The 24,604-nt window shown below is 41.8% G+C and overlaps 1 protein-coding gene across 2 annotated transcripts in view; it reads right to left on the bottom strand.

Moving 5' to 3' along the window:
• Nucleotides 1–24,604, bottom strand: part of PDE4B (phosphodiesterase 4B) — a 614,195-nt gene that overhangs the window by 85,432 nt on the left and 504,159 nt on the right. For both annotated transcript variants that reach the window (XM_032626205.1, XM_032626214.1), the window contains one exon: nucleotides 23,019–23,068. In XM_032626205.1, the coding sequence (XP_032482096.1) occupies nucleotides 23,019–23,068 (50 nt within the window). The remainder of the gene's footprint in view (nucleotides 1–23,018; nucleotides 23,069–24,604) is intronic.

Raw genomic sequence — 24,604 nt, 5'->3', positions numbered from 1 at the left:
GTCCATTTCTTTGTGTCCCTGCCTCTCTACCATCCAGGACTAAGCAAACATCACCTCTTTACCTAGACTGCTTCAATGTTCCTCTCACTTCCTCTTTTCTTTCCAATCCAACTTACTATCTACATTGATGCCTAAGTGAGTTTTAAGAAGTTATATAACATTTTCCCTTCTACTTTTTGGTGCCTTTCCAGTTCGCTTTAATATAGTCTTAACTCCTTACTATCCCTTACAAGGCCCCACAAGATTAAACCCCTGCCCATCTCCAACCCCATTTTCTACCTGTTTCCCCCAGGTCACTCTGCTCCAGCCACACTGGCCTTCTTTCTTAAATACACCAAGCTCAAGATCTTTGAACATTCCATTTCCCTGCCTGGAATAGTCTCCCCTTTTTTCTTCTTAGCTTTCTGGCTTCAGGTGAAATGTCACCTGCTTGGAGAGATATTTTCTCATCTAAACAACCTCCCTTTCCTTCCCATTATTTTCTACCTCTGTGCCCTCTTAATATACTTCAAAGCACTTACCAGAATTTGTTTACTTTTCAGTTCATAGTCTGTATCTCCCTCCTGGTCCAAAAGGGGTAAGGTCCATTTCTATTTTACTCACCACTCCCTAATAAAATGTCTGATACTTAGTGGAATCTACAAAATACTTGCTCAAAAAATGAGTGAATAAGTAAGCAGTCATCAAAGTCTTAATTTGAACAGTTGAAACGCTAGAAGGATTGAAGCAGAGTTTTGGCCAAACTCACTTTAAAAGCTGGACCACGACAAATTATTCTTCCAGAAAGTGGTGCCAAGTCCTGTTGATGATGGAGCATCTTGTGACTGTGATTGGATTTTTCCTCCCTCCAGTTTATGCAGATTATATGCCTCCTCCGTGAACTCCTTAACCCTGACTATTTAATTCCTAACCAAGAGTCAACTTTAATTCCCTGTCCTTGATGAAACCCCTCCCCGTATTGCTAGCCCACGAGGTCCTCGTGATCCTCAGAAAACTTAATAGCACTCTCTTAATAATTATATTCCATTTTGTGCATTTTTTAATGAGCCAGGCACTGGCTTAGGAAATGAGGATCAAATATAAAGTTCTTTGAACTAACATTTATTCAGCATCATTTGAACCAGGTTATGTTAAGCATTTTACAACATCAACACTCATTAATTCCCATGCAAACCCATTTTCTATTTATATATATATATATTTTTTATTTAACAAATATTTTTACAGCACATACTATGTGCCAGGCCCTCGTCTAAGGACTATACAGATGTTCATTCATTTAATCCTCACAACAAACCTAAGAGGTAGGAAGTATTACAATATTATCCTTACTTGATAGTGTGGGAAACTGAGGCAAAGACAAGTTATTTGCTCAAAACCACAGAACTAATAAATGACAGGTTGGGATTCAGGCGCAGACAGAGGGACTCCAGAGTCTCCATCCTCAAACATCATTCTGGACAACTTCCTAACGCCTATCAGGCAGGTGTGATTACTCCTGTACCACCCCGGTGGGGGACTCTGGACTCACAGGTTAACTTTGCTAGGCTTCCACGGTTAATTTAGGTATTCAACAGCAAATATTTATAGAGTGTCTAGTAAACGTCAGGCACTGTGCCGAGTTCTAAGATACACCATGTTTAAACAGACTTGTCCTCGGGGAGCTTACCATCCCGCTAATTCATGGGCAATGGGGAATTTAGATTTGAGTGCTTCTGACTCTAAAATTTATGACCTTTCCGTGATCCCATTCTAGTAGAGTTACATCAAATTGAGTTCAGACATGAGCCTTCGACACACAGGTGGTGAAGGTGGGGCAGCTCTGAAAGGCTTCACTGAGGAGGAAACCACCTCTTACCACTTTTACCATTATTTAAATGATTAACTGTTTCACATTGAAATATTCCCATCCTCACTCACTGCAATCTCCTCGAGGGCTGGGACCCTAATTTAATATTGTTCACAATGTTTGGGACAGTGCTACACATTAGCGTCAGTGTCCAATAAAGGGATCTTGAACGAGCTCTGATTGGGTGAGCTCTCGAAACAGTGAACAAAGCTGGCAGAAGTAGTTTTGCTATATGTAAGATTTCTTCAAGCTTCTTCAGACTTGAACACTTAATTACCATGGCAGACACACACTAGCTTTTTCTGGCTCTTTGGGGACTGTGACTCAAAGACTGAATGCCATAAAACCAGGAGGTGTTCTGAATAGTCTCCTTACCACATGGCCTAGATCCTATGCACTTCCAGATTCAATATTGTCCTCCCTAGGGAGCCTCACAGCCCCATCCGCTGCTACCAGGCCCTCCCGAATGAGGAGTCCTGACTTGGTGACCACAAATTGTCTCATGTTTATGTGGCCAAAATAGGCAAATTGAATTCTCACATTTTTTTTTTTCACCAGTGCAATGGGAAACATCCAGGGCCTTGGTCCTTGGAAACAATGAAAAACCAACCCAAATGTATAACAGAGCAAACACCACTGTTTGCCATGCTGTCTTGTTTGTTTGGAGGGAATGTGGATTTATTAATAAAGTTTCTCCATGTGGCAGACACATCTGGGTCACAAAGTATCCGTCATAGAAAGTAACTCAGGAAAAACCCCATTCAGTCCTGCAGAGTCTGACATCTGCCAAGGCTGTGGGCTGTGTTTCTGCCTTTTGAGTTTTAACAGCATTTCAAAACAAAAGAGGAGATGTTAGGTGTGATCTCTCACCTGTGATTCAGAATTATTATTAACAGTGGTGCTCTTCATGGGAAAATGTAAAAAAAAATCCCCAAAGTTTCAACTCCTTAAAGTTTCAACTCACAACCCTGAGCAGGCTGGTTCCCCAAATTTACACAGAAAGAAACGGACTAGTAGACTTCAATGAACAGAAGCACGTGGCATCTTCTGTAGAGACACATGGGCAAAGGAACAACATCTACATTTATTTATTTAGCACTTATTTATTTAACCTTCTGGCTGGGTTGGGCTGTTGGATTTGGTTTTACATCCTGAATTACAAAATTTATGATGGGAACGTGTGTCAGCTGTTTGCTGAAGGAAAGAAAGACCTCTGTTCTTTGTTTTAACTCATAGTAGAGCCAAGCATCCTACATGTTTATTTAGAGAAGTTAAAATATGTGACGAATAAGACCCTAATCCTAGCTGGCCTTCCTCTTCTACATCTTCTGTTCTTTCCTCCTGATTAAACCCTGGGCAGTCTCCTGGTACCTTCTGCCTGGACTGCCCTTTACCAGGTCTCCTCTCAACCCCCTCTAATCCATCTGGCCAAAAGCTGCCAAAATCAGAATCTGCTAAGATTTTCTGAGAGCTGAGCACATGCCCGTTTTGTGTATAACGTGATCAAATGAGTATCCTACACTTAATTCTCACAACCACTTTGTCACATAAGAAGGGTACAGTATGAACAGTAGCCAAGGGCATGGGCTCAGGATCAGGCAGAAAGAGTTTCCAATCCTAGCTCCACTACTTCCCCCCACCTCCCGTTTTATTGAGATATAGTTGACATACAACATTGTGTAAGTTTAAGGCGTACAGTGTGATGATTGCTACACATATATGTTGTGAAATGATTACCACAGTAAGCTTAGTTAACATATCCATCACTTCTCTACTTTATTTTTTAATCCTTTTTATTTTTACATCTTTATTGGAGTATAATTGCTTTACAATCGTGCGTTAGTTTCTGCTTTATAACAAAGTGAATCAGCTATACATATACATATATCCCCATACCTCCTCCCTCTTGCGTCTCCCTCCCACCCTCCCTATCCCACCCCTCTAGGCGGTCACAAAGCACCAAGCTGATCTCCTTGTGCTATGCAGCATCTTCCCACTAGCTATCTACCTTACGTTTGGTAGTGTATACATGTCCATGCCACTCTCTCGCTTTGTCACAGCTTACCCTTCCCCCTCCCCATATCCTCAAGTCCATGCTCTAGTAGGTCTGTGTCTATTCCTGTCTTACCCCTAGGTTCTTCACGACATTTTTTTTTTCTTAGATTCCATATATATGTGTGGCTTTGAGAAAGTCAGTAGCCTCATCTGTAGAGCAGGGATAAGAACAGGAATTCCTTCATAGAGTTGTTTTCGCTTTAAGAATAATTTTATTGAGGCTATTTTGCATGACACATACCTCACCTTTTTCAAGTGTACAATTCAATGATTCTTAGTAGATTTACTAAGTTGTGCAACCATCAACATAGATCAACTTAAAACCATTTTTACCACCCCAGTATGATCCCACATGAACCTTTACTGTTAATCCCTGTCTCCTACCCCTGCCCCAGGTTTTCTCTTTGCTTTTTCTGGATATTTCATGCAAATAAAATACAATTTACAGTATCATACAATATGGAGTATCTCATGTCTGGCTTCTTTCACTGAATGTAATACTTTTGAGGTTCATCCATGTTGTATGTAGCATGTATCCTTAGTTTATTCCTTTCTACTGGTGAATAACATTTCATTGCATGGATGTAAGCACCTTTTTCTATCTATTCACCAGTTGATGGACAGTTGGGTTGTTTCCACTTTTTAGCTATTGTAAATAATGCTGCTAAGAACATTTGTGTCAAGACTTTCTGTGGATATATATGTCTTCAGTTCTCTTGTATAGATGCCTAAGAGTGATCATATGGTAAACATATTAAGTACTCATAGAGTTGTTTTGAGGCTTAAACATTACATAGAAATGGCCTAGCCCAATGCTACACAGGGAGCAGTGATCAATGAAAATTGTGGTTGTTTTTGCTGCTGCTCTTTTAAGGAGGTTTAATCTTGTTTACCATGTAGGTGAGGAGGCTAAAATAAAGCTCAGAAAGGGTTAACAACTTGCTCAAGATCACACAGCTAGTCCATGGAGGAACTGAAATTCTCTCATGATTTCTGACTCCAAGCCTGGCACTATTTCCTGCCACCATAGCAAACACACCACATTAACCATCCTGAAGAGCACAGCTCTGACAACGTGCTCCCCTGCAGAACAAATATCAGTGGCTCTGTGCTGCATGTAAAATAAATTTTCAGCTCGTGTGCTAGGTATACAAAGCCCCCTATTGTTTTCCCACCAATCTTTCCTCCCTACTCCCCCTATCCTCCCTTCACGAATCCTTCACAATGACTTTCGTTCCAATAACTCAGCCCACACTCTTTGGGCCACTATACCTTTGTTTGAGCATGATCTACTTTCTTTTTTTTTTTTTTTTTTATTCAAACAGAAAGTCACAAAAATTATAATATCCTCATCAGTTCACTCAGTCCCATGTAATTAATTTTTTTTCATCTTGATCTTTTGTTGGCACTTTTATGAATTCATCAGTTTTCCATTAGAGTTCTGAAAATGCTTCTTCATTCAGTTCAGCAGTACAGTCAGTTACCAGAAACCTGTACTTGTCAGAGTCTCTCCCATGAATTCCTTGATCTACTTTCCTGAACAGTATTTCTCAACTTTTGCCCTGTGAAGTCTTACCCATCCTTCAGGGCACAGTTCAAATCATATCTCCTATACCTTCATCGTTCTAGTGGCTCAGGACAAAATTAACCCATATTAATGAGAACCTACTGTATAGCACAGGGAACTCTACTCAGTGCTCTGTGGTGACTTAAATGAGAAGGAAATCCAAAAAAGAGGGGATATGTGTATACATATAGCTGTACAGTATACAGTAACACAAAATACTGTAAAGCGATTACACTCCAATAAAAAAAATCATAAAAAATAATAATTATATAAACAATGAAAAACAATTAACCCATATTCTCCTAATCCACTTAGTTATAACAGGTACTCAGTGAACACACTGACTTGAGCTGAAATGGCTAAAAGAAACTTAGCTGTGTAATGAAGGATCTGGCTATAGGAAATACTAATTTTTTTAAATTCAATAACAACTTATTTATAAAATTCCTAGGTATAGCACAGTACAGAGTGTTATTTGTACCGAGGGTAGAAGCCCGTTCCCAACCACCGGCCTTCCTCTGAGTGTCCAGAGCGCTCATGCCTCAGGCAAATTCTTATCATATGCTATTACATAACCATTTATGTTTGTCTACCCCACAAGACTGAGCTCCTCAAGAGAAGAAACTGCGTCTTATTCACTCCTGTATACCCATCACCCAGCACAATGCCTGATTCACGTAATAGTGAGTCGTCACTGGGTGCTTTTAGAGTGAATGAATGAAACAAAAGATGGTGAGTGAATGAGAGAATGTCTGATTTCAGAGTTCTAAAAGAGGTTTTTCCTTTAAGAAAGACTCTAACCTTCCCAATGGCCTACTGTTAACCCCTCTGCTTCCAGATGGCTTGCCTGATTAAGTCAGTAAGTACATATGAAGAATATTTTCCTCCTAAGTCCTTCCTTAACCCTTTCTAAACAACGGCCACTAGAAAGGAATATTTAAGGAAAAAAAGTTTTCAAATTATAATTATATAAGCTCTAAGACATAGTGACTTTTTCCTAAGTAGGCTGTTGGATTCTACCAAAGCAGAGGGCTTTGCACATAGTACAAGCACTGCACATAGCTGTTGAATAACTGCATCCAGCAAACTTTCATTAAGTGCCGATGAACAAGACCCGGTTGCAACCTTCCTAGACTCCTGCCATAAGGGGGCTAACAAACATATATAATAGTAACAAGAACAACAATTATGTATTCAGTCATTACTCTATGACTGGCACTATTTTAAATGTTTTATATGAAGTAACTCATTGAACCTTCGTAACAACTCTAAGAGGAAGGTATTAAAGATGAAGAAATTAGAATGAAGACTCTGAGGTATCAAAGCAGGTTTAAGAAGTCATTAGCCTGATAAGTAGTAGAACGGGGATCTAAACGCAGGCAGTCTGGCTCCAGAATCTCCCTATGAGAATGCTTTTAAGCTGGGTTGAAGGACCACCCCCCCCCCCCCGCTTCATTTTTGTTTCCCCAGCACTCATAAGGACTCAATGACCATTTGCTGTTGAATTGTGCCAACTATGGCTGGCAGGGATTAGGAAAATAATAAAGATGCACTGTGTTATGTAACAATAATATAGCCAAAGTCAGGGTGGGAATGGGTGGAGGTTTTGGAGCCAAACCCATGAGACCTGGGCTTGAACTCCAGAATCACCAGTAACTAGCTCAGAGGCTATTTCTTCTCTGACAAAAAAAATGATCCATCCCAACACCCACACACCACCATTTCTGGGCCAGGAGCCATTTTGGAAGTTGAAGGCTCTGTAAGATTGGATTCTAGACTCAAAGACTCAAAATAATTCAAAATAAAGATGACTAAGTCTGAGGTTAAAAGATTTACCTCAGGTCACACACCTGGTTGGTACCAGTACTAAAATTCAGTTTCCTGAGTTCCAGCCCAGTGCTCTTTCATTTAAGTCACACAGTTTCATTTGAGGTAGGGAAGTTGAACAAACACCGTAAGAGGCAAATTATTCAAAACGGGACTTTCCAGAGCCAGCCTAGAATTGGACAGCTGCCTCCTTGTGTTCAAGTGAGCCGAGCCCCAGTTTCACTACAGATCTGAAATCGAACTCTTGCTCCTTGTGATGTCAGAGGCCAGGATATCTTCCCAGCTGTGAGTAATGGTCCAGAGATAATTGACCCACCACTCTGCTCTGTCCTAAAATTTCTCCCTTGCCTCCTCTTCCTGCCAGGTTGTCCTACTCAATACCCAAAAGAAATATCCTTCAGTGAAGAGGACTTATTCCTAGAACAGAGGAAGACTGTCACCTCTCCACTGGCTCAGTGATTTCCTTGAGGGGAGACAAGGGCTTGAATCACACTTTCCTCTAGATTTTCTCTCGTCCTAGAATCCAGAGTAAGGCATAGATTAAATGTAGCACAGGAACAAAAGGGTATTGTCCAGAGAAAGCTGAACGTGATTGAAGCAGCAGATGTAAACACCAAACCCAGGGTGTGTGTACCTTTTAGGCAGGTACCTGTGTGGCCATCACCAGAGGCACTTGTACTTACCTGATAGCACAGAGGGCTAGTGCCAAGTATATAGGCTTTGGAGTCAAACAAGCCAGGGTTCAAATCCTAGCTTTGTTACTTACTAATTGAGTGCAATTATACTGCTAGTTACCCTCATTGAGGCAGGATTTCATTGATTAACAAAAGGAACAATAATATGGATTCTATAGGGGGTTGCTGAAGAAGAAAAGAGATCTCATGTGCAGAGTTCCTAATAGTAAATACAGTATTTACTTAGTAGTGGTCTAATAGTATGTTAATACTTCTCTCCCATGCCTTGTAATTGAAACAAGTGCTTTATGGAGAGCTCTTTGGAAATACACACTTTGGGGGCAGTGTAGAGCTGAAACTAATTGATCAAACCACTGTTCTCTCACAGATACTCCTAATGCAGAAACATCTCAGAATCGACCAAGTCCACCCTTCTGCTGAATGATGGAGTCCCAAGTTAAACTTTCTACATCTATCTAGACAAGTGCTCTTCCAACAGGGGAAGGCAGAATGAGTCACTCTCCAGAGAAACCCCTTCTATTTTCTGCCAAATCTCTAACGGGGCAAATGGCTCATGGACACAAAAATCTTTCTTACAAATTCCACCCACCGTAATCTGTCTTTGCTTTCTGCCCTGGTAGCACAGAATGGTGAAGAAAGACCATTCTCTGTCAAAGACTGGAGTGAATTCCCTCCACAGAAACTTGAGGAGTCAGGGCGGGGGGGAGGGTAATAAGTAATTCCTCCAACAAAATTAGGAAAGAGATGAGAAGTAGCACATTCCAGTGCCGTAGAAAAAGAGGAGGTAGAGGTAAGTGTTTCTAGAAGTTGAGTAAAACAAGTTACTCAAGACCTGAAGAAAAGGTAAGATTTGGGGAAAAGGAACCTGGTGAGATGCTAATTCTCTAAACTCCAGAAAGTATCAACAGTTAAATAATTTGCTGAGAGCAATTCTTTATGAAAAGATCAGTGAGACTTAGGAGGAAATTGCACCTTGAAGGCAGGATCATAGGTCTGAGATATTCCAGACTGGGAGGGGTTACAGGAGCCACGTGCCTTAGGATTAAAATACCTGGGGATCTTACTGAGATGCAGAGGTGAGAGCAGCCACTTGGAACCCTGGTGAACACAAGCCTGTGAACAGGGTATGGAGAATTGCCTGGTGCAAAGTGCTCTGCCCAGGGGCTGGAGGCTTCAGCTCTGAATACATGCTTTCTCAGTGACAGGAGCACAGGACTCAGAGGGGAAATGGAGATAATGGAGATGTTCAAACTCACATTTGAGAAGGAGTCCCAAGAATGACCCGGAGAATAGGGTTGGTATTAAAATTTCCAAATTGTGTAAGAGGACATGAATGTTTCAAACCCCATTTGGTGGAAATAAGTAATATACATAAAGAGGATTCCCACCTCACTCCTCCACTCCCACCACCCTGAGATATTTCAGGCCAAAATTAACCTTTTTTGAGATATTTCTCCCTATTAAGTCTAATATCATTGGTTGTGGTCTCTAGACATGGGGCACAAATTAACTGGCATTATTGTACATCCTGTGAAGCCCAAGATTTTCTCTTTTCTCTCACAGCCACTCAATAGAGAGAACAACGTGCCGGATGCTGATGCGGTGTCACCAGCACTGAGGCAGTGTGCTGCCGCTGCCTGGCCACCATCCCAGGTTCTGAATCCCACCACTTTGCACTCCTGGTCTTTCAAAACTATCATATGGTTTTCAAAACATTTCTGTGAGCTGAGAGGAATGGTTATTTTACTGTGTTTTGAAGAATAGTCTCGATTAATCAGAAGAAATGTAAAGATTTTTATTTTCCTGGATCTTATATACTTTATTTGTAGCAGAGCAGGGCATAATTCTGGTCTGATTCCCAAGATGAGATTTTTGTTGGTTGGTTGGTCCCTGTGATGATTAGTTTTATGTGTCAACTTGGCTAGGACCCAGCTCTTTAATCAACGCGGATCTAGATGTTGCTGTAGGCATTTTGTACATGTGGTTAACATCTACCATCAGTGGACTTCAAGTAAAAGAGATGACTCAGATGATGTTGGTGGGCTTCATCCAATCAGTTGAAGGTCTTAAGGGCAAAAACTGAGGTTGCTGGGTAAAGGACAGATTCTGCCTTGAGACTGAAGCGTTAACTCTTGCCTGAATTTCCGGTGTGCACTGTGGATTTCAAACTGCTGGTCCCCACAATCACATGAGCCAAATCCTCAAAATAAGTCACATATACATATGTATGTATGTGTATACGTGTAAATAGAGTCTCCCACGGGCTCTGTTTCTGTGGAGAATCCTGACTGATATGGAACATATCTTCATGTAGCTTTTTCTCTAGAGTCTTCTTTCTACGTGGTGCGCAATCAAGATCAGATTCTGTGTCTTATTCACATTAGTACTTCCCCTCTCCACCGGCTTGGAGACAGGCCATAATAAAAAAATGTAGCATAAGGAATACACTAAAACCTGAACAAATGGATGAATGATGTAGAAAGAACTTAGGCCCATGGCCTAAAGAACTAGGATGCTTTTAAAAAGCAACACAGAACATGCATAGTCCAATATAATGTAGTTAGAGTGGGCAGTTCTGACACTAGGCAGGACTAATTGCAAGAGGCTTTCCATAGGTAACTTTTTTTATTTTTTTTTTTTGCAGTACGTGGGCCTCTCACTGTGTGGCCTCTCTCGTTGCGGAGCACAGGCTCCGGACTCACAGGCTCAGCGGCCATGGCTCACGGGCCCAGCCGCTCCGTGGCACGTGGGATCTTCCCGGACCAGGGCACGAACCCGTGTCCCCTGCATCGGCAGGTGGACTCTCAACCACTGCACCACCAGGGAAGCCCCGTAGGTAACTTTTGAGTCAGATTAAGAGGACTGGGAATTTCCTGGTGGTCCAGGGGTTAGGACTCCATGCTTCCGCCGTCGGGGGCATGGGTTCCATCCATCCCTGGTCAGAGAATTAAGATTCCACAAGTCTCACAGCGTGGCCTCCCCTCACCCAAAAAAAAAAAAAAAAGGACTGCAGGGAAGGTGATTTGGAAGTGTGAGGGGCGTGGAGAGAGTGGTAAATCAGAGGGAGGCCTAGAAACGTTCTGAGGGTAAAGAGAGACAGGCTGGCCAAAACTGTGATGAGAGAGGAAGAAATAATGGAAAACCAGTTCAGTGAAAACAGAGACGCATCGTGTTGACAAAAGGCATGAGAAGAACCCTTATTTCCCCTGGGATAAAAAAGTAAAGAACCGTCATGTGCACGCACTCACGCACGCACACATGCACATGGCATTGAGCTGGCACATTTAGGGAGCCAAAGGATTCATTGTTTGTCTGGGCAGGTACTCTGCATGGAGATGTAAAGGAGCTGAGTGCCTAAGACTGCCCAAACAAACATGTGAAAAGCCTCTCTCCATGCTTAGGTACCACACTTAAGGCGTGTGTTGACTTCCTAGAACTGAGCCTCTGTTAGCTTGAGGCCCTACTAGCAATGCAGGGATGAAAAGGAAATCACAGTGTCAAGTTCTTCATAGGATGGTTGGCTCTTTGGTGGGACTGTCCTTCCAAAGCGAGCACACAGAGAATTCCGGAGGGTCAGCCTTGCCTTTGCCTTCAGAGAGACAGTCACATAGCCTAGGAAAATGAAACAGCTTTCTTTCATGAGCCCAATTTTCTTTTTGTGCAGATGGCAACCTAGATTCTGAAACAAATTTTTGTCCCACTGTTTCAAGTTCTCCAAAGCTGGAGCAACCGGGCAGCTGCAGAGTCATCCAGTTTCTCTGTCCCCCCATAAGTAAGTTCCTCCTTATCAGAATCCACCCCTGACTCGAGGAAGTCCATTTTCCCATGAGTAGAACAGCCATATGGTTCTCCTTTTACTTACAATTCATTGCACTACCTCTCTTTCGTTGTTAATTCTTTTTTCAGTAGATTTTTGAGCACCTGCCCTGTGCCAGGCACTGACCATACAGCTAATGGTATAAGCCATCAAGAAAACAGGCAGTTACAATATGTTAAGAATATTAGCATTTATTTAGTGCTTTTTGAGTGCCAGCCATTGTTCTAGACACTTTACATAAATTAATTTAGCTCTCATAACAATAGTATCCTATGCCAAAGGTCCTATTATTTTCCCCATTGTACAGATGAGGAAACCAAGGCCCAGAGATATTGAATTACTTACCTACAATCATACAGAAGGAAAGGAATAGAACCAGAACTAAACTCAGGCAGTCTGCCTTCCGAGGTTGCCTTCTTAACTGTGCAGGTGGACAGAAGGGGCAGGTGCTGAGTATCGTTTTTTTTTTTTTTTTTTTGAGGTGCTCAGCGGCCATGGCTCACGTGTCCAGTCCCTCTGCGGCACGTGGGATCTTCCCGGACTGGGGCATGAACCCGTGTCCCCCCTGCATCGGCAGGCGGACTCTCAACCACTGCGCCACCAGGGAAGCCCAGGTGCTGAATATCTTGATAGAGAAAGCCCAGGTGCTAGGGAGCACATAGGAGGTGTGGCACGAGCCCAGACTTGTGGTTCAGGAAGTACTGTATTTAAAGTTCAAATCAGATCATGTCAACCTTGTTCTCAAAATCCTTTACCGGCTCCCCAACTGGATCTACAATAAAAGCTACACGTTCAACCATGGCTTACAAATGCTCTGCCCCATCTGGCCTCTCTGGACCTCTCTGGCCTTGCGCCTCGCCGTCCCTCTATCAATCCAGGTCTCTGGCTGTAGCACCTTTTAGGTGTTAGTCACTGTCTCCACCCACCCAGCTCCTACTCAGTGTTTAGGTCTCAAGTCCAAGTCATGTATTTACAAAGGGCTTCCCCATCCCCTAACCTACATTAATCCCAACCATAACCAATGATAATGATAATTAGAGCAAACAGTAAATAACACTAGTTGGTAGGCAATGTTCTAAATGCTTTACTTACAATAACATTTAAATTTTATAACAATTCTTATGGGAAGAACTAGTATTATTCCCACATTCACGGGTGAAAAAATGAGGCGATATTATGGCATTCTGTACTTTTCTTCATTACAGTGATCAAATGTATAATCATGTACTTATTTATTTGACATTTCCTGTGCAGTAAGCGCCACAAGCTCAGGGTCTGAATTCATTCTCTCCTCTGAATTCTCTCTCATTGTATCCCCAGTGCCTAGTACAGTGTCTCATATACAGTAGGCATCTAATAAATGTTTATTGAATAAATGAATAATGGACGTATATGAAACATTTCTCTCAAGACTTACACGTTACAATGAAAGGGATAGATGACAAAGGAATTAAGGGAAATTCTCTGTTATATAGTACTTATTGAGGCTGCAGATAACTCAGTTCCTTTGGTTTCTCTCCTGTTGTGAAATTCTAACCACCCCCTTTCCGTTCGTTATAACATCCGAGGTTTACAGTGTGGGGAGGCCAGGACGGTGTGGTCTAGATTAGAGGGAAGAGCATGGGTTTTCAAGAAACACAGATCTAGGTTTCAGTTCGGACTTAATCACTTACTAACTGTGTGTCTTGAGTAAGCCCCCATATACCCACTGAGCCTCCTTTTCTAAATCTGTGAAACAAGGACAATAACATTGGCAAAACAGTTCAGTTGGTGAGAAAATAATGTCTGCAGAGGGCCGAGCACAGTGCCCAGCATGGAACAGGAGTTCTTCTCCTGCAATCAGAGGCAGGCATGTGGGGCGTTGGAAATGATCTAATGTACTAGACAAGCAGCACTAGCCAGACTAGACCCCAGGAATGTGAAGCCCAAAGAGTAACTGAGGGACAGGGGCAAAGGCTGCATTATCTGACCTGGCTGCCTCCACGGATCAAATGAGCTGGATAATCGCCATGGCCCAAGCTCGCTCCGAGGACACAGTCAAAGAGGGGATGGGAAAAATACACAAACCTCCGAGGGGTCACTTTTGGTCCATGTCAATAGCTCTAGCTGGGAGTAAGTCAAGACAATAAACCAAGACAAAGATCCAGTGAGTTCTGCTGCCTGTTCTCTATTTCTCGGGGACAGTCCCTGCTTTGTTTCTCTTCTCTCTGGTGAAAGGGCTGTTCCCTGAAATGCTCCTGGTTTCCGAGAACAGCTCTGGAGGCAACTCCATGAAGTGCTGGCCAGATGAGAAGCAAGCAAGATGAATTCACCCTGCCCGCCTGGGACCAAGTGGTTTTGCAGATGCAGGAGGGAGAAAGGGGAATTTAGATGGTCCTCTTCCTTCCTCCTTCAGCTCCCAGTGTCCACATTCATCCTTTTCTAGGCCAACCCGAGCTCCTTCTCATCTCCCTCCCTCCCAATAAAGAGGAGAGAAGGGAGTAGGTGGACACGGGGGTATTGAGAGAGGCATAAAAGTTTCCCAATAGGACTCAAAGCCCTCTCTGATGCTGACTCTGCTAGTAGGTTCTGTCTTCTCTCCAAAAAGAAGCTCTGCACTGCCTTATGCTGCTGTTCTCTGCTGATCTCTGTGGGTTGAAGCACCTGTGCCCGTGTAGGTGTGTGCCCAATCCTGAACATGGTTTTTACATACAACCGTAATGGGTTGTGTAGCTGCAATTATTCTATCCTATAAAGTGAAGTCCTCTCAGGTTTATACAAAAGAAAACTCTCACTTGACTAAGATCCAGCTTATCAGCATGCTAATTGGACTTTCTTCTTCACACTCTGTTTTTAAGAGGTATTCTGTTACATTTGGTAACAGCTGCATTCTGCCCCCAGCTCCCTTAGCTTCCCACTGTATGTCCTGGAGACTCCTATCTTCAGCTCTAAATCTACTTCCATAAAATCAGATTTTCGTGGTTTCAGGGGGAAAGAATCTTTCAAAAAAAGACTGCCTTCTAGATTGTATTACTATGAAAGAGAACGTGATCAGAACCTTCTAGAAAGATCTCTACAAGGCTTGTTTTTGTTCCCTACTGATGCCAGCAGGCCTGAGCTCTCACCTGTCACACACTGACCATGTGTTTTGTGCTGGGTGCTGTGGGAAGTGTGTTGTACAACACTAATAACATCGATACCAATATTGACACTTTCTAAGGGCCAGGAGCTACTCTAAGTGTTTTACATGTGTTTATGTATTTAATTCTTATAACCAACATAGGAGATATGTACGATTTCCATCACAGCTTTACAGAGGAGGCAACTGGGACACTGTCCCAAGATCACACAGTGGTGGAGCGAGGATTTGAGAGAGGCAGTGTGGCTCCAGAGTCTTCACTGTTAATCCCTATACATAGCTTTTCTCATTTAGCCTTTCCTGCAATTTTAAGAGTAGAATGTTAAAATACCCATTTTCCAGATAAGAAAACTGAGTCTCAGAGAAGTAACTTGTCTAAAGGGCCGACCCATGATCCCAAGCCAATTCAGTTCAATATGCTGAGTACCTACTTTGTGCCAGGCTCTGTGCTAGACATGAAGAGCATAGTATAGTGCAAGAAACTAGTCACATATAGCCATTTTCATTTTTTTCCATTTCTTTTAACACTGTCGCTTCTTGCTGAAGTGATGGATAATAAAGAGTTCACTTTGAGTGAAGGAAAGTCACCTGCAGTCAAGATTATCCAGGGATGTTGGTACTGGGCACATGCCTGAGAGCTAGAAGATATTTAGGCCAGGCCGAAGGAAGCCAACTATGAGCCTCAGCTCCTTTCCAATCCTTTTTGATTCAGGAACAAGCATTCACCCTTTTGTCTGATTATTCCATAAGCATTTATTGAGCATCTAATATGTTCCAGATCTTATGCTATAAATTATGGATATATATAAAGAGGATTCATACTTTATCTGGGACCCTCTCAGTTTAGAAGAGGTGAAAATTAAAATAAAGATTACAGCATAATACAACAAGTGCAATAATTGAGATTCTGAGATAATAATTGAGAGTGGTTTTGGATGAGTTGTGGAAGATGGCGTATATGTTGAGATCTGAAGGATAAGAAATGCACTTTCCAGATGGGAATGGGTAAAGGAAGTAGTATTTACTGAGCATATACTATATATCAGGCACTGGATTGAGACTCTATATTTAGTTTAATCCAGACTCTAGAGTCCAATAATCAGATGGTATAAAGAACTCATTCACCGTGACAACGTAAGAAAATCTCTGAGCTGAATATGTGAATGATATTTTCGGGGAAGGGCAGCCCAGGCAGAAGGAACAGCATGTACAAAGGCAGGAAGGCAAGGAAGAGCCTGATGTATTTGAGGGACAGTAAGTTCAGTGCATCTCAGCCATTAGCTGTGCACGGGGCCAGGGGTTAAAGGGGGAGGTGAGGACAAAGAAGGAATTAGAAACAAATTCTGAAAGACTTTGCATACCTGGTAAGAAGTAAGGATCTTATCCCAAAAGTAAAGGTTAACCAACTCAGAAAACAACATAATTGGGTTTTAGAAGAATAATTCTAGTACCAGAATAGAAGGTGGATTGAAGTGGGGAAAGACTGAGCACAATAAACCAAGTTGGAGGGCCACCACAATGGTTTAGGAAGGGAAGATGGAGAGCTAAACTGAAGGAGAGGAGATGGGGAGGAAAAGGAGGGTGTACGATTAGAGGAAATGACTACAAGGATTGTCTGCGGGAGGCGAAGAGCAGGATAAAGGATAGTGAACAGCCACTCAAAGCCAGGAATATGGGAAAAGAAGGAGAGGTGGAGGGAGGGATGGGTCTGGGCCTCCAGATGAACCCAAAGGGGTTACTAAAGGTGGCTGGATGTCTAGCATTCCTGTACATACTTACTGATAAGTATGTACACACTTACTGATAAGGAGTGCGGGGAGGAAAGGGACAGGGTGGAGAAGGGAGATGAGTGCTGAACCAACATGGTAGATTCTGACAACCGGATATGAAGAAAGCTGTCTGCTCAAGATGGTTCCCTGACTCTGAGCCTGGGAGAGGGAGGCAGGAGACTCCAGGTGTGAGGGGAGGATTTGGCTCTGACTCCTGGGGCCGTCCAGGTAAACAGAGCTGTCAAGAACACCCAGAAACAGACAGATGTTTCCTGAAGGGCTCTCTCTGACACGCCTGGGAGCTGCATGACCAGGCTTGAGGCTGGCAGCAGCTGGGGTTTGGGAGGACACAGGCACGTGGGCAGCCTCCTGCGGGGCTCTGCGGATGAAGCAGCTGAGACAAGGGAAGCTTTTTTTCCCAGCCTCGTCCTCCACCTTTGCTTTAGAGCCCCGGTGCTGCCACAGCACAGTGCCGGCTGGCTGCATAGAGGTTGAGTCATAGATGACAGGCTGCGGCTAGAAGACACATAGAAGCAACAGACAGGGCAAAATTGTGTGTGTGTGTGTGTGTGTGTGTGCGTGCATGTACATGTGCAGGAAACTGTATTCAGGGAACTATCAAGCACGGTCTTACGGGTAGACAATAGTGATTTGCCTAGATAATTTATGTCACCAGATAAACATCAGGATGGGCTGTGCAGAGCTAAAGGTGAGACACATTTTTAAAAGTGGGGTGTCTCCCTTTAGGGTCTCAATGACAGGAGATGCTTTTGCACACAAAGCCCTCAGGCAACAATATCTAAGCTTTGTCTGAGCTTACTGTAACCAAAGAGAAAGAAAGGCCGGAACTAAGAGGCAAAAAAAAGAAAGAAACTGTTTGGAGATAGGTCTGCTACAGTATAAACTTTTCCCTTTCTCTGGCTCACTGCTATAGCAAAACCTGATGGTTGTCTTTGTAAAAAACGTGTCTGTATCTAGGTCCCTGGCAGTGATTTGCTTCTGGGAGGGCCAGCAATCTATTTAATGACTCCATTGACGTCAATAGCATAACTGAAATACTTACTAACATGCATGATTCCAACTTTCAGGGGGGTGGGTGGATGCTGTTGCTCAGCAGTACAAAAAACGTGAAGTGGAATCAAGGCGGAATGAACTCCAGTCTTTAGGCAGCAAGTGAGAGTTGAGATGCTAAGGGTCTCATCAGTTCCATTTAATACTAAGAAACATTCACACTAAATTTAGAAATTAATTTCCAAATAGTGGAATAGCAGTTAATGAGCAGGGTATTATTTTTGGTGACGTTTGCTCAAGGGTAACATTTTAACTATTCACACTTTAGTTGACTTGTCAATGTTTTTTTTTTGCAACTTACACTTACCTAATTTTAGATGCATATGGAATAATTGCAAATCCATATAAACAGCTTAATGTTGATGCTCTGAGGTAAACTTACAACAGGAGGGCTAATTTAGACAAAAGCAATTCTTATAAGACAACCATTTTTGAAATTATTCTCCGAATGACTAGGACTTTTCTAGTGCATCTGCCCTATCGTCCGGTATGCAGACTGCCTAAATACTCAAGGTGAATAACTAAGGCAATTATCCCAATAATTCAGGCCACACAGCATTCAGAACAAAGAAAAAGAATATCTGATATTTTTGTTTTTTTCTTTTTTTCCTTTCCTCCCTCTATCTCTCTCTCTCCCTTTTTCTTTTTCTTTCTTTCTTTTTTTTTTCTTTCTCTTTCTTGCTCCTTCCTTCCTTTTTGTTTGTAATTCCCTCCAATTTCTCCTTTTTCATGAGTGGCCATAGCCTTTGGTAACAAGATTGATTTTATTAGTATTTGCTGTAAGTGTTGTAACCCTGCTTGACAGTTCTTGCTTAATGTGGAAAGCGAGAAAACGTTCTGCTTGAGCTGGGCTTCATTTCCAGTCATCTGACTCAGATCAGCTCTCAGGCCATTGCTGTCATTCTCAGATAGCCCTTTACTGGTGCACACACAGCCCATCTCTCAGCCTAGGCTCTGGCTGCTCTGGCAAAGAATGAAAACTGAATCAAGGTCATGACTTTCCGAATTTCTTAAGATCCAAGGTAACTCACTGAGCCTCTTGTCTACTCCTCAAATAGACCCTGCGTCTGACACACACACATGAACCTCCAGGGGAATATTCATAATCAAGCAAAGACATGGGAGGAACTCATACTGAGAAACAGGCTTCTTAGGAGAAAGTCTCTTCTGTTTTATCAACCGGTAAAAAGCCATTTCCTCCCCAGAATGACCTAGAGGACACATATTAGAAGAAATGGATTCCCATGAGCACTAAAAAATATTAATTAAGTCTGTTTCTCACTTAGGCCCAGCTATTTCAGACTTACTGGAAAGCCCTGTATTGTCTCATCCTATTTCTCCATACACTGGCTTTTCCTGAAATACAGCTAATTGACTGATGTTGAAAACCATTATGAGCCGAGGCTGTGCATACCCAGGCTGAGAGACACTTCAGGTCTGCAGCAGTCTAGCCTGAAGTCCTCAAGGCAATGCTCTAGTCATCTTTGTATGGTTTGCTGTCATTTCCGATGACCCATGGCCTTGGGGGTTGTTCTTCAAAACATCTTGTCTGTTACATGGGTGATGTTCCTGCTCAATACGTTTATTAGTAAACTTTGGAAGAAGAAAATTAGTGTAGAATATTCCACCTTACACATTGATTTGGCTGCTAAAATGTTCCATATATGATACATATTATTAAAAATCAAGTCACATTTATAATAATCAGAAGCGCTGGTCATTAAAAGGAATACTTCTCTAATCCTTTGCAAAGCAAATGATCATTTCGTAAAGGCAGTGAACACTTGATAATTTATCTTTTCAGTAAATTCTTACTTTCATGACATACCCATGATCACTACTGAAATGCATGCAAAAGCAAGGGATGGTTTGGGTGGGAAAAGTGGGACAATTATCCTACACACACACACACACACACACACACACTACACATACAACATACATATGCACACACTCAATCATGTACACACACACACACACACACACACAGTGATTTTCCTCAATTATCTTTTTTTTCCTGTTGAAAATAATTTGGGGGCCTGAAATCCTGAGAATTACTTCAATTTTCCAGTTTGAATGTGTATAGATGACAGAACCCAAGTTCCTCGATACATTATCAAGTTCCTGCCTTGTCTGGAGTGTTCTTTTTTCAATTCTTTTTTTTTTTCCCTTCTGTTCCAATCCTTACATATCATGTAGAGAAGGCCTGGAATTCATGCTTGGGAAAAGGCAAAATGTGATAAAAATCGAGATGCTCATTAAACTCCACAGCATTAACATTTTCAACACCCCCAGGAGGATTTACTACATTTCCTCCTTAATGTGGGAGCATATGATTTCCACATTGCTATATTTTCTGGCTTTTAAATCCTCTATTACTTTACTCTGGCTTTCCTATTTAAAGTATAAAATGCTAACTTTTTCGATTTAACTTTTTTTGTTCAAAATCTATGTGACCATACTAATATATAGATTTAGATAGTGCAGTTATAGAATGTGTCTCGAACTTCTTTCAATTTCAATGCAATAACTGATTTTTAACAGTAAAAACATGCATGGCTTTTCATAGCCATGGAGGTAAAATATTGACTCATTATTAAAATTTAATTTATGAGCATTTTCCTTAAGATAAAGTCCTTAAACTTTATGCAGTTCTCCTGCTCAATTCAACATTTACCTATCTTCCTACTATGTGAAAATAACTGTGCAAAAGTATCTTATATGATAAAGAGAGGAATAAGGTATAGACAGTCCCAGCCTTCAAGGAGCTCCAATGGAGGAAACATATAAGCCACAAATTGGAGTATATCCTAGAATGGAATTCTCTCCATAGCACAAAAAAGGGAGCAATTACATTGAGTTTTTAAAAAAAATCTGGATGCCTTTGCAGAAGAGGGAAATCTGTATTGTAGCATGAGAGCTAAAAACAATAAGCTTGGTTAAACCGTGAGGAGAAAGGTACTGCAGACTGAGAGATTTGCTTTGACTTCCCCTATGAATTTTTTCAGTTAATGATCAATTTGTAAGGGCAAATGTACCAATTTAACCATGGTTTTTGACAACTAACTTTTAAAATGAATTGCATTTCCTTCATTTAGATGCATTTTAAAAAACGTTTTAAAAAGAAAAAAAAAAATCTTTCCTCTGGCTTTTCTCTATCTCTCTCGTAAACTTGATTTTTACACAAGAATACAGTAACCTAAGTCAGCCAGGCTTTCCCAACAAACTGGGTTGTTGTTAAATCTGTTTAAATTATTGTGGTTTCTTGTATCTTTTATCTTAGATTTCAACTGAAATACATGAGTTCAGCATCAGTGCTAATAAATGAAAACCTGATCTCATCACCACGCTATATCATTTTTTAAAGCAGCACTGCAGCTTTCATTTTTTGTGTGTGCTGTGAGCCACTTATTTTTCATTCCCCTTTAAAGTTTCTATTTAAACACACCTCTTTGTCATATGCTGATAAATATTAAAATAACAGGAAAAATCTGCCTGACTTATTTATTTAAGCTGATAATAAAAACAAAACACAGGATGTGTGTGTCCTCCTTCCTTTTTTGACTGTGGTTAAGCATTAAGAAGGTTTTGAAACCTATAATTATGTAATAATTGGTATCGCTACATTCTCTGCTCAATGAAAAGTCAGAATTTTTGTAGTTTGCCACAAAGACAGACAAAAACAAATTGCCTAAGTGGTATTGTCATTTCTTTGCTCCATTGTTTTAAAAGAATTTAGCAAGAGACTCTGTACTTGCCAAGCTGTAGTTACTGTGCCAATAATCACAACATGATCTTTCCAACATCATCTTTGGCTAATGAGCTAATTTATAGAACCATAAATATCACATATTCTCCTGATGTTTGTCAGTATTTATTACAAGAAAACATAGCTTAAATATTCGATTTGTTGTCAAAACCATCTTAGTAAATTTGGCTTATAGAAATGGTAGTGATGGTGTCTCACAAGTGGGCCAAGATGATGAAATGACAGGAGTTTCGAAACCACCCCCTTTGATCTCTAGCATGTAACACCAGTTACATGTTCAAACACTCTAGTTATTCCGTTTCGTTTTATAAAACTTCTAAAGGACATAGTACATCAGCACACCACATTTTTAAAGTCCACGGATAGAGTACCATTTTCTTCTATTTCATATCATGGGGCTCTAGAGGTAAACTTGACTTTGCTTAATATCTTCCTTTTACTTTTATTCTTGTTCTCAATATTTTCTCACAAACATATGTTTTAAAGCATGTACCATTAATACTTCAAACGCCAGTGAGCCAATGGAACATACTGCCTTTGTTCTCTTCTTTTAAAAGTTGGACTTTTGTATTATTTCTGTTATATGTATGGCCATCATATTAGCAAGAAAACACAACATCCGAGCATGGAAGATCATAAGAATAAAGCAAAGGGAAACAGAAACCTATGAGGCAACATTAGGTGTTAGATGATCTCAGCATGAGCTCATCTTACTGTTTGTCCTGTGGCTCTACTCAAATCCACTGCCATACTAGTGGGACAGATTAAAGAGGAAAAACTGCACTTTGCACTTTCAAAAATGCCATCTAACTGGTTGCATCTTATGGCAAGAAGAATTTTATGTCCAACAAGTCTCCAAGATGTTCCTTCAAGGTGGCCCTTCCTCTCCACAGCTCTCAACTCCACATGAAAATCGTATGCACAGTACTAAAAAAAAATGAGAGGTTAGGTTTCTCTTACAAAAAACACCTTTGAGGAACAAAGTTGGATGACCTCCAAAAGAAATGATTTGTGACCTGGAAAGAGCCTTTGGTTTCACACCTGGAAAGGATGTAGATTCAATTGGGATGTATAGCTGACACTAAGAGGAAAACCACTAACATTCACCATGGGGCCCTCAGGCCAATGTGGGAGCACCTGGGACGTTTGAGGTTAGCTCTCCTGGAGTTCACTGGGGCCGGCAAGCTGAGGTCATAGTTGCACTCCTGCTCTTGTTCTGGGAAGCAGCATGACCACACATCCATCACATTCTGAAAGCCGAGGCATGCACAGGATGGGAAAATTATTTCATACTGCTTTTCATTTGGTTTCACATGGAGTGAAGTAAAGCTCCAGCCTGCCTTTGAAAAAAGTCACCAAGAGACCTACCTATTTGGAGGGCCGTGATGTGCAAACAAATGCTATTATTCTACAAAAGGTTCTGGAAAAGAGGCACATTTGTTATTTTGAAACATGGAGATAAGCCTCATGACACGGCTTACCTGGCAGGTTGACTCTGGAGACAGATGGCTGACTAGCAGCTGGAGACCTCCTGTGGAGAGGGAGAGAAAGGAAGGTCTGAGTCTCTGTATGAATACCCCTGCCTGCACCCCCATGATCACTGAGAAGTTTTCCAGGTCAGAATGAGCTACCTAGTGACGTAATGCTATCTCTGGAAGGCGGGCTCCTATAACTCGTGGGTGACTGCAATTCTCACATCCAGATGGCCTGGAATTTCCCTATGCATAGCCTCCCGGATGCTGTAGCACTCCAGGAAGGAAGTCATTTACTCCAGGTCCCTAACCAGTCCTTCTGCTTTAGGTTTCCCTGCCCCAGGAGGCCCTCCAAAGATGATACCCTTGCTCAGATATGACACCAAATATATGCATGAATCCCAACTCCTTTGGGCGGTGCTATAGAAAGTTACAGCCAGAGGAGCTCTTAGAGATTAATCAGCCCAGGCCTCCCATTTTTCCACCTCAGAAATCTGAGACCCAGAGAGATGAAATCACTCGCCAAAAGTCACATAGCCATTAGGAACAGCAATCTAGGTGGCCTAACTTACGGAAAAGGCTTTCCATGGTCAAACTGAGCATTATTCTTGTATCACAAAGCAAGTCAAATGAAACAAGCAAACAAACTCATGCTCCACAAATATTAGGGTTCCTTCTCCTTTTCTTTCTTTCTTCCTTCTTTATCTTTTTTACCCCCCTCCCCCCAAAACCCTGATTTTCTTTGCTGCTCTTGCCATCCTTCTCATGCTTTGCCAGACTCTCCAGGATTCAGGGTGCATTGCTAGAGAGCCTCCCAGAAATAGGATAGAGCAGTGGCCCTCAAAATTTAGGGTGCAGAGAATCACCTGCAGAGTTTATTAAGACACACTGATGAACCTTACTTCCAGGGTTTCTGATTCAGTCTGCCTGGGGTGGGCTTGAGAGTTTGCATTTCTAACTAATGCCACGTGGATCTGGGGGCCACATTCCAGAGCCATTGGTATAGAGGGCTGTCTGCCCCACTAAAGAGCAAGCAGGATATTAGCAGTGAGCAAGAGAGTGACACTCCAGGCCAATGGGTCTCAAACATGGACGCCATTTGATCACTTGGGGAGCTATTGAGAATATGATTGCCTTCTCCATCCCTGGAGGGTCTATTTCAGGGTATCTGGGACAAGGCATGAGAATCTGTAACTTTACTATTGCTCTGTGAATTCTGATGCACAGGCAAGGTTGGGAAGGAAGCCAAGTTCTAAATGGCCTGCAAAGGGGTTGAAAAGGAAGGGTTTCCCTACCGGTGTGGCCACAAAATTACTTTCCTAGATTTAAAGTATTCCAAATCCATTTTTGGTCCCTTAGGTGTAATATAGCTTCAAGGTAAAAATATCTTATTGTCGCAGGGTCTGATGGATAGGGTTCATATGTATCACTCATTTACCAGCTGGGTGATTCTAGGCAAGGTACTTTTAAACTCTGTGGCATGAAATCTTCATGTATGATGTGGGGGAGGAAATTTTCTCTACCCTTCTAGGTTCTTTTCGCTGGTCTACTAATTAAATCGACATAAGACAGATGAACAGGTGACAAACAAGTTT

This window comes from Phocoena sinus, chromosome 1 (assembly GCF_008692025.1).
Source record: "Phocoena sinus isolate mPhoSin1 chromosome 1, mPhoSin1.pri, whole genome shotgun sequence".
Taxonomy (NCBI): domain Eukaryota; kingdom Metazoa; phylum Chordata; class Mammalia; order Artiodactyla; family Phocoenidae; genus Phocoena; species Phocoena sinus.
The sequence above is the reverse complement of the archived record's forward strand: the minus strand, read 5'-3'. Positions and strand labels throughout refer to the sequence as shown.